Source organism: Colletotrichum jinshuiense, chromosome 1, assembly GCF_051148585.1.
Source record: "Colletotrichum jinshuiense chromosome 1, complete sequence".
NCBI classification, from domain to species: Eukaryota; Fungi; Ascomycota; class Sordariomycetes; order Glomerellales; family Glomerellaceae; genus Colletotrichum; species Colletotrichum jinshuiense.
The window spans coordinates 4,072,356-4,084,732 of record NC_139302.1 but is presented as its reverse complement, the minus strand read 5'-3'; the positions used below and the strand labels follow the sequence as shown (position 1 = coordinate 4,084,732).

General features: G+C 55.3%; 3 protein-coding genes across 3 annotated transcripts; 2 read left to right on the top strand and 1 right to left on the bottom strand.

Annotated features, from left to right (window-relative positions):
• Nucleotides 1-1,208: 1,208 nt before the first annotated feature.
• EsH8_I_001039 (uncharacterized protein) lies at nucleotides 1,209-4,587 on the top strand (the record flags this gene model as incomplete). The annotated part of the gene is made up of 2 exons (XM_083268452.1): nucleotides 1,209-4,461; nucleotides 4,517-4,587. The coding sequence occupies 2 exons, from the start codon at nucleotides 1,209-1,211 to the stop codon at nucleotides 4,585-4,587; spliced, it is 3,324 nt and encodes a 1,107-aa protein (XP_083118890.1).
• A 2,265-nt stretch (nucleotides 4,588-6,852) lies between these two features.
• On the top strand, nucleotides 6,853-9,091 carry EsH8_I_001038 (OSBP family protein; the record flags this gene model as incomplete). The annotated part of the gene is made up of 8 exons (XM_083268451.1): nucleotides 6,853-6,901; nucleotides 7,158-7,247; nucleotides 7,334-7,439; nucleotides 7,501-7,611; nucleotides 7,671-7,949; nucleotides 8,005-8,254; nucleotides 8,309-8,622; nucleotides 8,677-9,091. The coding sequence occupies 8 exons, from the start codon at nucleotides 6,853-6,855 to the stop codon at nucleotides 9,089-9,091; spliced, it is 1,614 nt and encodes a 537-aa protein (XP_083118889.1).
• Nucleotides 9,092-9,863: 772 nt separating this feature from the next.
• EsH8_I_001037 (zinc finger CCCH domain-containing RNA-binding protein) lies at nucleotides 9,864-10,583 on the bottom strand (the record flags this gene model as incomplete). Its single annotated transcript, XM_083268450.1, has 2 exons — nucleotides 9,864-10,192; nucleotides 10,283-10,583. 2 exons carry the CDS (start codon nucleotides 10,581-10,583, stop codon nucleotides 9,864-9,866), a joined length of 630 nt encoding a protein of 209 aa, XP_083118888.1.
• Nucleotides 10,584-12,377: the final 1,794 nt, after the last annotated feature.

The following is a 12,377-nucleotide window of genomic DNA, read 5'->3' as shown; positions in this document are numbered from 1 at the left end:
TCCCCGAGGTCGACGCGATAAGCCCCACGTCGGCCGACAGCCACCTTCCTGCTTCTCCCTCTGCGCATGGGACGGGATGGGATGCCTTCAAAGGCAAGGTGGTCTGTTTGGACTGGAAGCACCATTATCATAACCGACGGTGGGGACCGGATACTGGACGGCGCGGTTGCCCTTTGAGATGGCCGTCCCTCTCCTCCAGGCTGGAGTAGGTCGCATGGTTGAGGAACGTAGTGTACCTGCAGCATCCGCCGCCTTGCGGTACAGAGTACCCAGGGTACAGGGCTTGTCGTGCAACTGCTAAAGCGGGGACCGTAAAGGGGGGGTGGTTTGTTGCACTGTCAGCGATGCCCCCGGCCAGTGACAGGACGAGCTGTCCTGTCTCCAAGGGTCCACGCACGAGGAGTCAAGCAAGGCACGCTGTACTCCGTACTTTACTCCAACCCAGGTCGTATCTCACGTATCCGTTCAGAGTACCTGCCTACCCACTTCAACCCCCCCATGCTCGCTACGAAGGCGCGTAGTGTACACTATTGCTCGAGGCACTGGAACTTATCTTAACATGGTACATGTAGTGTAGTCCATGTCGTCCCTGAGCTCCGCACCCGCACCACACCGTACCTACCTGCGATCTCTCCGAACCTGAAACCCCTTGCTTCTCTCGAATAACCCAACGTCGAATCTCACCCCATTCGGGCTGAAGCCACCGACCGCCATTCAGTCACAGTCACAGTCGTGGTCCACCATCTGTTGACGGCAAACACCACCAGCTGCAAGGCACCGCTGCCGATTTGTCTTGCGAAGCACTGATTCCTGCCAACCTTACATCGTTGCTGCCGTTGCTACCTTCCTTTACCTTGGCCCGACGACGACGACAACGACGACAACCGACGACAACCTACTGCAAGCATAAGCCATACAATCCATCGCCTGTCGTTCCTTCCTCAACTTGGCATTTCGAAAAGAGAAAAAAAAAATCCACCCCTTCACGTGCGATTCGGAGCGCCTTTAGGCAGCTTCACCTGAGAACTGCCTTGCAACTCTTCTAGGTAAATTAGCAGCTGATTCCCCTGCTTCCAACAGCAACCACATCTCACCGAGAGGGAGGGAGCCGCCCCTTCTGCTTGCCTTTGCTGACACCACCGCTCCTCGCAGAATCTCACCTACCCATGATTTCGCTACTGCCCGCTCGACGATAACGACCTCAAGTCATGGAGAACGAGCCGCAGTCCGCTACCTCTTCGAGGCGGGGTCGTCTAATGGGGAAGCTCTTCGCGCTGAAAGAGAAAGAGCGCAAGCCAACGGCAGAAGAGAAGGGAAGCAACATCAACGACTTCCTCAATGGCCCTTCCGATAGCCTTCAGGTTTCCCATGCGACGCCCTCGTCCGCCCTCCCGATGCTCACAAAGCTCGATACTACATCCGCCACTCGCTATCCTCAAGCCCTCTCTGTCGCTAGTCACTCTCAGCAGAGCTTGACCCTCCCATACCACTCTGCGCGCAGCCCTGGGCTTAGCCCCGGTATCCCACCTCGGAGTCCGCGGCGTAGCAACAGAAAGGGCCTGACAGTCCGCTTCGTAGACTCCTACCCTGAAGTCATTGGCGAGGGCGGCGACGAGTCGGAGATTCCCGCCATTGAGATATCAAGGCGAAAGAAGCAACGCCCTCCGCCGTCTCCTCATCGGAAACCCATTGCTGCTGTTCACGACTCTCCCCCTAGAGCACCCTCCGAGCCGAAGGAGGACTCGGACTTCGTTCCAGGCCGTCTGCGACGGACGCAGACAGGCTTTTCCTCCATCAACGAGCCCGTTGAGCCCAAGGAGCCTCCCCCGGCTTACAGAGAGGTGGCGCCTGGCAACAATGCCTCGGCGCCGTTCTTAGACACCCCGACCAGCGCCAAGGACGACAACCGGAAATCCTTCATAGAGCTCCAGCAGGCCGAGATGCGACAGGCTGAGGGCAGGGCATTTGCGGAGGCCGCACGCTCCGCAAGCCAGTCCTCGCACCCCGAACGCGAAGAGCATGGGGGCCAAGCCCCTCGCATACCTCAAATACACGAATCACCAAACAGATCTCCCATACCGCCCAATAAGTCACCCATACCACCGAGACCTGAGGAGCACAGAAAGCCACCTGATCAAAGCCCATCATCTGTTTATTCAAGCAGCACTGACTACAGCCAACAAAGCTCTGCCAACTTCTCTCGGCAACCTTCCGTTAGCTCCCAGTACAATATGGCCCCCCCATCTGCTGCGATAGGCTCCAGGCAACCTTCCTTCAACATGCACGATGCAGTTCTCGCCGTTGGGGACGATGCTCTCAACGCGTTTGTGACGCGGACACGACATCTCAATGAGCTCTTTAGACTGCACGCTGAGACAATCAAGCCCCTCTCAGCCTGTTCACTGCCGGAGCTGGCGCGTGCTGCTCTGTGGTGGTTCCTGAAAGGACGCATGGCTTTGGAGGCTGCTGTGCGCGCGCGTCCTGGCAGCCCACAGGACCAGATGCAAAACGACATGGACCGCCAGCAGGCCTATGCCAATCTTGCCAAAGGGTACTGGGTGTCAGAAGAGGCTATCCCTGAGCTCATGGACAACAAGCGTCTTCCGCCAGACGCAGGCATCAACGAGATTCGCTCGACGCTTGTTGCGACACTCAAGAAACTGGCTGTCTCAATGAAGAGAAACGGCTTCCTCCCCCCCGAGGAGGCACTTTTGCCCCAAAGCATTGACAAGTCTATTTGGGTCGAGTACCCGAGACTCAGCGTCGACATGGTGGCGCTGCTCACTGCCGACTCGACTGCAGCCATGACTGGAGTCGTCCGCACTCCCTCGCCCTCGGAAATACTAGAGACACTGCCTCCCGGCGATACAACCGAGAACTTTACCTTTGGCAGAGTCAGCACTGATGTGTTCTTGATGGAGCAAGGCATGGAGTCGCAAAGATTCTATTTCCCATCCCTCTTGTCCATGGTTCGGCCTCAGAAACAACCTAACCTTGTTTTCGTTATTGCTAGCCAACATGGGGAGGTCAGCCTACGAATCCAGGGGAACAAGGCGGTGGGCCCAACCTGGGACGATGTCCGGTGGCGCAATGAGACATGCTCGCTTGAAATCAAGCTTCCTCGAGGCTTCATGGTTGTTGCACAATGCTCCCAGCAAGACTACAGAATGCTTTGGAGCATGTACGACTTTGGGGCCAAGGTTCAATCGACGCTCTACCCTCGAACAGACGAGCATTGCACGTTCCGCTCCGCCCTGAGGTCATTCCAGTACTTCGATTCAGACCCCCAGGCCCGGGCGTTCCCCAAGGAGGCTGTGCAAGCTTGCGACGTGGCTGTCTTTGAGAAGATTCATAAGGAGAATGCTGCCGCCGGCCCTCGGGCTTACCATCGCGGATTCAGAATTGCTGTTGTGACCGGTCCTCGCACGAGAACTCTCAGTGGTATCAACCACAGCTACTCACCGCAGCTGCCGGTGCCCTTCGGTTTCCTCCGCTCAGACAATGGCGATCCTGCTCTTTTACTCAAGTACGACAATGGCCGGCAGAAAGCGACCATGGTGCTCTCGTTCGGTGACGAGAAAGAGCGAGCGAGCCTCTACAACCTGCTGGCCGGCACTAATGTCCAAAGGGATGAGACAATCTACGCAGATGTCCCCCTGCTTGGTTTCTCCATTTCAACATCTCTGCAGGACAGCAAGTATCTTCCGGGCGTAAGCCAGATCCCCTGGACGGCCATTAAAGTCATCAACGAAGACGCAGATGAGGACCATCCTCGCACAGTTTTGTCCGACCGACTGAGGGTTGTTGTAGAATCCAAGCAGGGCTCTCTAACTGATCGTGTCAACCTCGCACCCGGCGAATGCAGGCTGAGGCTAGAGGTTCAGGACACGAAGAGCCTGGTGGTCATGCGGCAGCCACAGTTTGACATGACTGCAACAGTGTCGGATGCATCCGTGGGAAAAGAGGTGCCCAAGGCGCTGACCGAAATGCTTCAGATGCTGCAGACAAGCCAGACGATTCGCACTTACAGTTTCCCTACCCAGAGAGATCTCCACGCCTTCCAGGCTGCGCTGACGGGCTTCACCGTTATCTTTGACGGCCTCGCGGCGGCCTTTGCCATATCTCGTCGGCGAATGGTGGTACCAATCCACAAGAAGTGGGAGGCGGGACTGACTCGAATCCAAGTGGTGCAGCAGGACTCCATTATCCAACTGCTCGCATTTTTCCCTGATTTCCACCATGGACAGTGCATGAATTTCGTTCTGAAGGGCACAGATGTGTTCGAGACCTTTTCGCGGAGTAGCAAGGCGGGTATCAAGTTTGTGGACGCCAAATTCCCGATGCCGCGGATGCCCAACGGCACCGACGGGCCATCGGATGACATGGGATTTATCTGCTTGGACTTGCCGGATCTGCCGGGTGAACACGACGATATCTCTCTCCTCTTCGAGAATGAAGCGGGTAAGTTTCCAGCAACCGAACGAACGGACCCGGGTTGGTACTAACGTCCGATTAGAACGCGAGCGTCTGTGTCAGTGTCTCCCGGCACCTGTCAAGGGCGCCTCAAGGTCGCTAAGGGGCAAATGAGCCCACGTGGACCAGTAGATTTAATAGTGACAAGTTGAGCGAAAGGCGAAGCATCCGAAGCATTGCGGCGGGAAGCGAAATCTGGACATTCGAAATACGAGATACCCATCAGTCGGTTCATCACGTTGCTTTGCAGACAACGGATGACGGGATAGGAGCGGCGGACGAAGCACTGGGACGGAAAAGGCATGGGCCGTTGACATGAGCCAGTGGGTGTGGCATTAGTTTATACCGAGATGACGATTGCCCGGGGATTCGGGTGATGTGGCAGATTTGGCGGATTTGGCCGGAAGACTCGGGTCTGACACCCATTTGCCTACGAAGCTAAACATTGCCGAGAGCCTCCCATATTTTGTGTGGTTTTCAACAAATTGGCCAGGTTTGGTCTGGCCTGTTTCTACCTGTTGGGATATAATGTGGGCGGTGAGACAGGGCAAGCAAACAAGCGTGCGCATACAGCCAGGGTAGGCAGACAGGACAGTAACTTGTCAATGGTACGCGTATTGGAATGATATACGATGCGTACGATGCATAAGAATATGCCGGAAACCGCGAATTCAGACGGCCGTGCTGGGAAGCTAGTTCCAGGCCAAGATGACCTTTTGTAGTATGCTCATGGGTCGAACCCATCAAACCCCACCCCACAGTTGGAGCTGTCTCCTCTCGGCCGTTTGACTGCACTAGGGATAAATTCTTGGGCTGGACCTCGGAGCCGTCACCCTCGCCGTGATTGCTTACACCACCAGGAAAGGCAATGGCACTGCCACAATTAACCTGCATGATGGAGGTGGGATTTGTGTGTGAGAAAGGCAGCCATGTGGGTAGCAAGAAAAGGCCCAGACATGACTGACTTGGCACATTGAGTAGGCGAGGAATTGCACAGAAGGGGGACGCCCCCACTCACTGATTGGCTTGTGAACAGAAAGGCCGTGGGCGTGTGATTGATTGGATGCAAGGGTAGTGCCGCACTTTGCTGTATTGAACATGGGACGGAAGGAGGGGGAAAGCTGGGGGTGACACTCCGGTGCGAAGAGATGCGGGCTACATCTTGGGGTCTTGTCCTGAAGCAGCCCTGCTCTCTCTTCCCAGGAGAAAGACAGGTTGCCGGGGGGGGTTGAGTAACCTCAAGAGATGGGATCTGGTGTAGCGATGTTCGGCTTATCAGGCAGTCGTGGTACCTTGGTGGCTAAGAATCTTGGGCACCATTTCGCTGGGTTCCGAGATGCGTGACCGCCAAATTGGTGCACGGAACCAAGACCAGGCAGGCATTGGAGAAGTAGACCAAAGAAAAAAGTTTCCCAAGCATGACGCGACGTCATCACCCCCCTCGTTCGCTGTGGGGTCCAAATCAGCGACGTAACGATTGCATGGAAGCCTGGGGCCTCTGGCGACCTGTTGAACCTGTGATCTACCGTTGCCTTTTCCTTACCATCCACCTACGTATTAATTGCTAAGGAATCTACTGGATCTGGGCGAGATCACAATGAAGAAGACACGGCCTCGGTCTCGTTACCCTTTCTCGACTCTGACCTTTGCTTGTAACTACTTTTACCGCCCATCATCCCAAGTTCCGGCCGTTCCTCAGCGAACCAGAACAAATATTGACCTTTGCCCTGCGTCCCTTTTGCACCAGCTTGACCTCCTCCGCTCTCCATCCCGTTCCTTCCTCTGCTCTCCTCTGCCGTCCCCTTCAGCCTCTCTATTCCTCGCTATTCTCTGCCCTGCTCTTCTTTCTGCTGGGAGAGACAGCAACGGCAATAGATAGCACCAGCAAGCCCAGAGTAAGACAACCATAGGTCATCATCCCCTTCTGAAAATCAGCCTCTCCCGTCCGGCCCAACTTTACCGACTTTTTAATCTTTCTTCCTACCCCTACTTGCGTTCGACTGATCCACCGTCTTGCGTTTGCTTCCGAGGGTTCCTTCACCAGCATCTCCTTACCCCAGCTAAACTAAAAACGACCTTCGGACTGTTGACCCCCAAGTGCTTTTATTACGACAAAATTCCCACACAATATCCACTGTTGTGCTGCGCAGTTTTCCCCTCCTGATCAACTACGTACCGGGCTGCGAGGCCCATCGTTTACCGATTCTACCCCTACTCGCTCCATCAGCAACGCCTTGCCGCGAGCACTAAACCGCCACCCCTCCCCTCCTGCCCGCCGAAAGGAACATCCCGGACGGCGCGCCGATAAGACCGATAGCGGCCGAAAAGACACTGAGGGGCATCGTTGCACCCACCGCCCACCGAGAGCCAGTCGCAGCCATGGGTTTGGTCCATGTGCCAGGAAGACGCTCCAGAGCGTCCAGCCTCAGTGAGTCTTACCAGCCCTAGTGTGCCTACCTACTGTAATAGGAATCATTTTATCCAGTCTCGCGCTGCTCCTACGGCGACAAATTTGCGCCCACTCTGCAACTTTTTGCTTGCTGATTTCTTGCTCCCGTTCGTTACCCGGTTGCCTGGCTCTGAAGTCCCCCGGGAACCCCGAAAACCCTCTCTCTCCACTATCCCGTCCGCGCGCGCCTCAAAAAAGTTGCCTCCAATGCTGACTTGGATCTCCAACCCCCCAGCCAGCAACCGGTCGAGCGTCGACGAGGCCAGGGGAGCTTCCGCTGCCGAAGATGACGATACTCTTGTGGTAGAGCCCGATCAGGGCAACGGTCAGTTGGGCTATCACGAACAACATCGCGTCGCAGCCTCCTCTGTGCGCGATGCTTCACATGCACTTGGCTAACATGGGGCCCAGTGCTCGGCCACATCATCTCTCAGCTTCGGCCGGGAGCTGATCTGAGTCGCGTCGTTCTGCCAACCTTCATTCTTGAGCCCCGTAGCATGCTCGAGAGGATAACCAAGTCAGTGACTTCTAGCGTTGATGTGTCTTCCGAGGCATCCTTCGCTGACTGTTCGCCGTAGCTTCATGTGCCACCCTGAGATGCTTCTTCCGATACCCGAGATCGACGACCCCCTCCTGCGATTTGTTTCTGTTGTCAAGTTCTACCTGAGTGGCTGGCACATTCGACCACCGTCCGTCGTCCCTCCCGAGCTACCCGTGTAATCTTCAAACATCGCTAACCCGTATGTAGAGGAGTAAAGAAGCCCCTCAACCCAATCCTCGGCGAGACATTCACCTGCTACTGGGACTTACCTGATAACACGAGAGCCTACTATGTATCCGAGCAAACGTCACATCACCCTCCGAAGTCGAGTTACTTTTATATGGTTCCCGAACATCACATCCGAGTTGACGGCACACTCAAGCCGAGAAGCAAGTTCCTTGGGAACTCGGCAGCAAGCATGATGGAGGGCACAGCTATTCTGTCTCTGTTGAACAGAGGAAAGGACAAGACCCGGGGTGAACGATAGTACGCTAGCTTCAGAAGTGGGAGTTCGAGAACTGGATGCTGACCATGAGCACAGCATCCTGACGCAGCCCAACATGTACGCTCGAGGCATCCTATTCGGAAAGATGAAGTACGAGCTGGGAGACCACAGCTTTGTGCGCTGCCCTGAGCTCGACCTGGTCGCCGATATCGAATTCAAGACGAAAGGCTGGGTCAGCGGCACCTACAATGCTATTGGCGGTTTCATCAAGCACGAGAGCACAGGCGAAGTACTTTACGAGCTTTCAGGACTCTGGAGCGAGGAAATGTACGTCAAGGATGTCAAGGTAAGCTAGAAGCCGTACTCCTTCCCATCTCGGTCATTCTGACGGTGCTTCCAGACTGGGCACAAGGAAATGTTCTTCAACGCCAGAAAGTCAAAGCCCAGCACCCCCCTGGTGCGGCCAATTGAAGAGCAAGAGGAGCGTGAGTCTCAGAGGCTGTGGCAGCCGACGGCTCAGGCTGTGAAAGACCGTAACCACGAGCTTGCGACGGAAGAAAAAACCAAGGTCGAAGACAAGCAACGCGAAGAGCGGGAAATCAGAACACGCGAAGGCATAGAGTGGCAACCCAGGCTCTTCAGAGGAGTCCAGGGTGGCCCCGACGGCCCTGAAGAAGGGGAGGAAGACCTGGAATGGATCATCAACGCGACGATGTGAGTTTCCAACCCCCTTGTCTCCTTTCACGTGGATGGACTAACACCAAGCAGTGACGGTTCCACGCCCGCGGAGCAGACTGAGCAAATCCTGGCCATCTACCCCATTCTTCAGGGGCAGAAGGCACCCGCCACGAACGTCATTCCTGCGCATAAGCCTTCGGTTGCGAAGGTGCCGGTCGCTGAACCGCAAGATGGCGGAAATGATTTGATTGACTTTGGTGATGCTCCATCCACTGATGCGGCAGCGCCGGCGCCGGCAGTCCAGCCCCCAACCGCTGCTCCTGTAGCTGGACAAGAAGCCCACGGTGGCTCCAAGGACATCCAGAGCATGCTCAACAAGACGGGAACACAGCCAGACCAGGGTCCGCTGATGGACTTCACCACGGACTTGAAGAAGGAGGTCCCGCAGCTGAAGAGGGCCGAGACAAGCGAGGACAGCTTCCACGACGCCCAGGAGCAAAACTAGACACAATTTCGGGTTCCCGTCTGGCAAAATCGTGCCAAACCACTTTCATTCATCATGGGAGGCAAACCTCTGGCTAGAGGAGAGAGAGGGGCACATACAATTCGGTGCACTGGCGAAAATCGGGGTTTCGGTAGAAAAGGGGATACCTCTGTAGATATGTAGCATCGTTTACGAATTAGCAATAATGGCATTCAACTGCAAAAAAGGGATCAAAACACAGACACACAGACACACGGGAAGTGGCAAGTGCAAACTTGTAGTTGCTCTTCGTTCAAGGCACTAGTACATATGACATGTTTGTTTGTACACGATGCTCCGCCCTTGCAAGAGTCTCCATAAAACCCGTCCTCGGAACGCCATGAACGCCGCTCTCTTTCTCTCTTCCTCTCTCTTTTTGGTCGTCCAATCCCCCCGTCGAGACAAGGAAGCACGGGGGTTGGGTATCAAAATCAATTTTGGGGGGTGTGCGTGCTACCTCCACCTCATTCCGTTTCTGAAGTCACCGAGCCAGATCCCTCCTCACAGGCCGCCGCGCCCGTTCCCGGCTGCCGCCTCTGGCGCGGCTGCCACCATTACTGCTGTCCTGCCGGGATGCGCGGCCGGGCAGCCGGTGAAAGTCATCGAGATCGCCGCGTCCGTGGTTCCCGAATCCGCCGGCACCACCGTTGCGTCTATCCGCGACACCGCCACTGGCGCCGTCGGTAGCGTTGTTGCCACCAGCGACACGTCTATCGTCCGCACCGCCGCCGCCGCCGCCGCCGCTGCCTTTCCCCTAGTATCGGCGGCGCGTGGGTTCCGGGGTCGGGGACCGGGAGGGGGATCTCTCGTCGCGGCCACGGTCCTTGAGCCACTTCTTCGTGCTGAGAGTCAGGTCGCGGTCGAGGTCCTCGGAGGGGTTCTTGCGGTGGATGAAATTGCAGAAGCCGCCACGGACGCAGCCTTCGCCCGAGTTGAGACGGCAGCAGGCTTCGCGGAAGTCGGTGACGGGTGAGAGCTCGCAGTATATCGGCCGGGCTGCGTACCAGCGCGAGTTGAGGTCGTCGCAGGCCTTTTGGGCCGAGTCTTCGTATTTGAAGCGGGCGTAGACGTTGCCTATGAGGTCTATTGTGGTTGTCAGTACAGGGCTTGTAACCACACGCACGCCAGCGACGAGCCAATGTAGGCGTGTTAAATAGGGAGAAAGGAACGTACGGTCATTGTTATTGTCGCAGACGACCAGCTCCTCGAGCTCGCCGTACTTGCAGAGTTCGCACCAGATGTCCTCGTAAAAGGCGTCAAAGTGATTCTGCAGCTGGGATGGGTTCATGCGGTTTTTCGGGTCATACGCCGGGTTCTGGTAGAGGTTGGGCATGAGGATTGTCTGAGAATAGCTGGGCTTGACGTGTTTCCTGGAGCAGCGGTCGCCGTGGCGGCAGGCGCCAATTTTGAAGTAGAAGGAACAGTTGACCTTGTCGAGCTCGGTTCCAAAGATGGAGGCGAGGAAGTTGGCCATTTTTGCGGTTGTTCAATCTGGTCAGGGAAGGCGGCGATTGCTATGTTGTATATCTTGGCGTATCGAGATGACAGACGTGATATTCGTATCCTGTGGTAGGTAAAATTGATGTTCGGAGGAGAATTGACCGTTGGGGGCGGAGTTGTTTCGCGCCGCGTTGAGATGGGTTTGAGCTGCAGGATGCTGTCGCGAGAATGCGACGGCGAGGAATTTCTAGCAGCCTTGCGCCACATCGATTACTAATGCGGAGGCTGAAGCACGTGTGGCTAATGCTGTGGCTCGGGCGGACAGTGGGTTCGAGGTGGTTCTTTGATGAATCTCCATATAATCCAGGAACGGGGTACGTATTGCCGTCCATTACCGGTCTAGAACATTACGTGTGACTGACTTTGATTCTCGTTTCTTGGGGTGTCATACATTCCAGATCAGCCTTACAGCGATTTCTTCACCTTTACATTCTTCCCATCCACGCGGCGTCTTGTATAATGTAGAAAGTTTGAATAAAGGAGACCTCTTCTCATCCTCTCATGTTTTGGGCTTTAATTATACTACCACCCTTATTCCTATTATTCACTCCGTGTTCGTTCTCACATTGAATTATGATTTTGCGCAGGACGACAAGCGTGAAACTAACTGGAAATCGTTTCCCGATTTCGCGTCATCTTTGTGCCTTCCTTACTTTTCGCGATATCACTGCAGTTCGGAAGAGGTATCATGTCGAGGGTTGCCCGTGGTTTGCAAACTAAGGGTCTACTGAACGTCCATCCACAGCATTGCTTCCTCAGTCACATGCTTGAAAGTAACACTCTGCTAGGCCGGATGTTGAAAGCTAAGCTGGTGTTGAAAGCCTCCGGAGTCAAATCCGGTAGACATACCGGTAGCCCTCCACGGTGGCTGGCAGCTTCCAGATTGTGCGTGGGGTTGTGCAGCCGATTGACAATCTGCCCACCGCAAGTGAAGTAGCATTCATCCAATGGGCATATGTCAGCGAGGGTTGACATAATCCGAGCTACGAGGCCATAGCTTCGAGTCATGGGGCCATATGATGAGAAAACAACAAATACCTATTTTACCCGATGGGTAATGTCGATAAGGTTCATACCAGACACAATGAGAATATCAACGGTCTCCGGTGGGAAGACATGGTGAAACCAGTCGTTGGCCACGCACCACGCTATCTTGACTTGCCGATCAGGCGCCGCAGTCCCGCCGTCCTCTCGGACTTGAAGCCAAGTCCCCAAATCCACTAGCAGACCCCTTGTAAAAGTGGGTCACTACACCGTTTGTGCGGCGCCATTGGTGCTACCACGGCGACTGCCCCCCTCTGAAATGTGAAAGTGAACCCCCAAACGGCCTAAATCATTTGGAGTCTTGCTGGGGTTATCCTGCAGGACATACGCAAACTTCCCGCCCGTGCGCATCTAACGCGGACAGAAGCCAAACATCTGGTTTGTTGCTTCGACAGCCCTCGCACACTCTCCTTTTCGTACACCACGTCCACTCCTTGCTTGCCCATTTCACACCTTGCCGTCTTGAGAATCCTAAAATTCTTTTTTTATCTCCCTGATTAGCGCCGTTTCTTCATTCATATTGCGAGGGACCTGCAGAGAGACCTCATCCCGTGTTCCGTCTCCTAACACGGACCCTCTTCCGCTCAATCTCGAGATACTACCCCAGACACCTCTCGCTTTATATTGCCTGACCGAAGCACTTCTTCACAGCAGAGGGCCATGAATCTGGGCGCGAATCTTCCCTTCTCCTGCTGACGACTTTCCTTCCGACACTCGGTCTCTG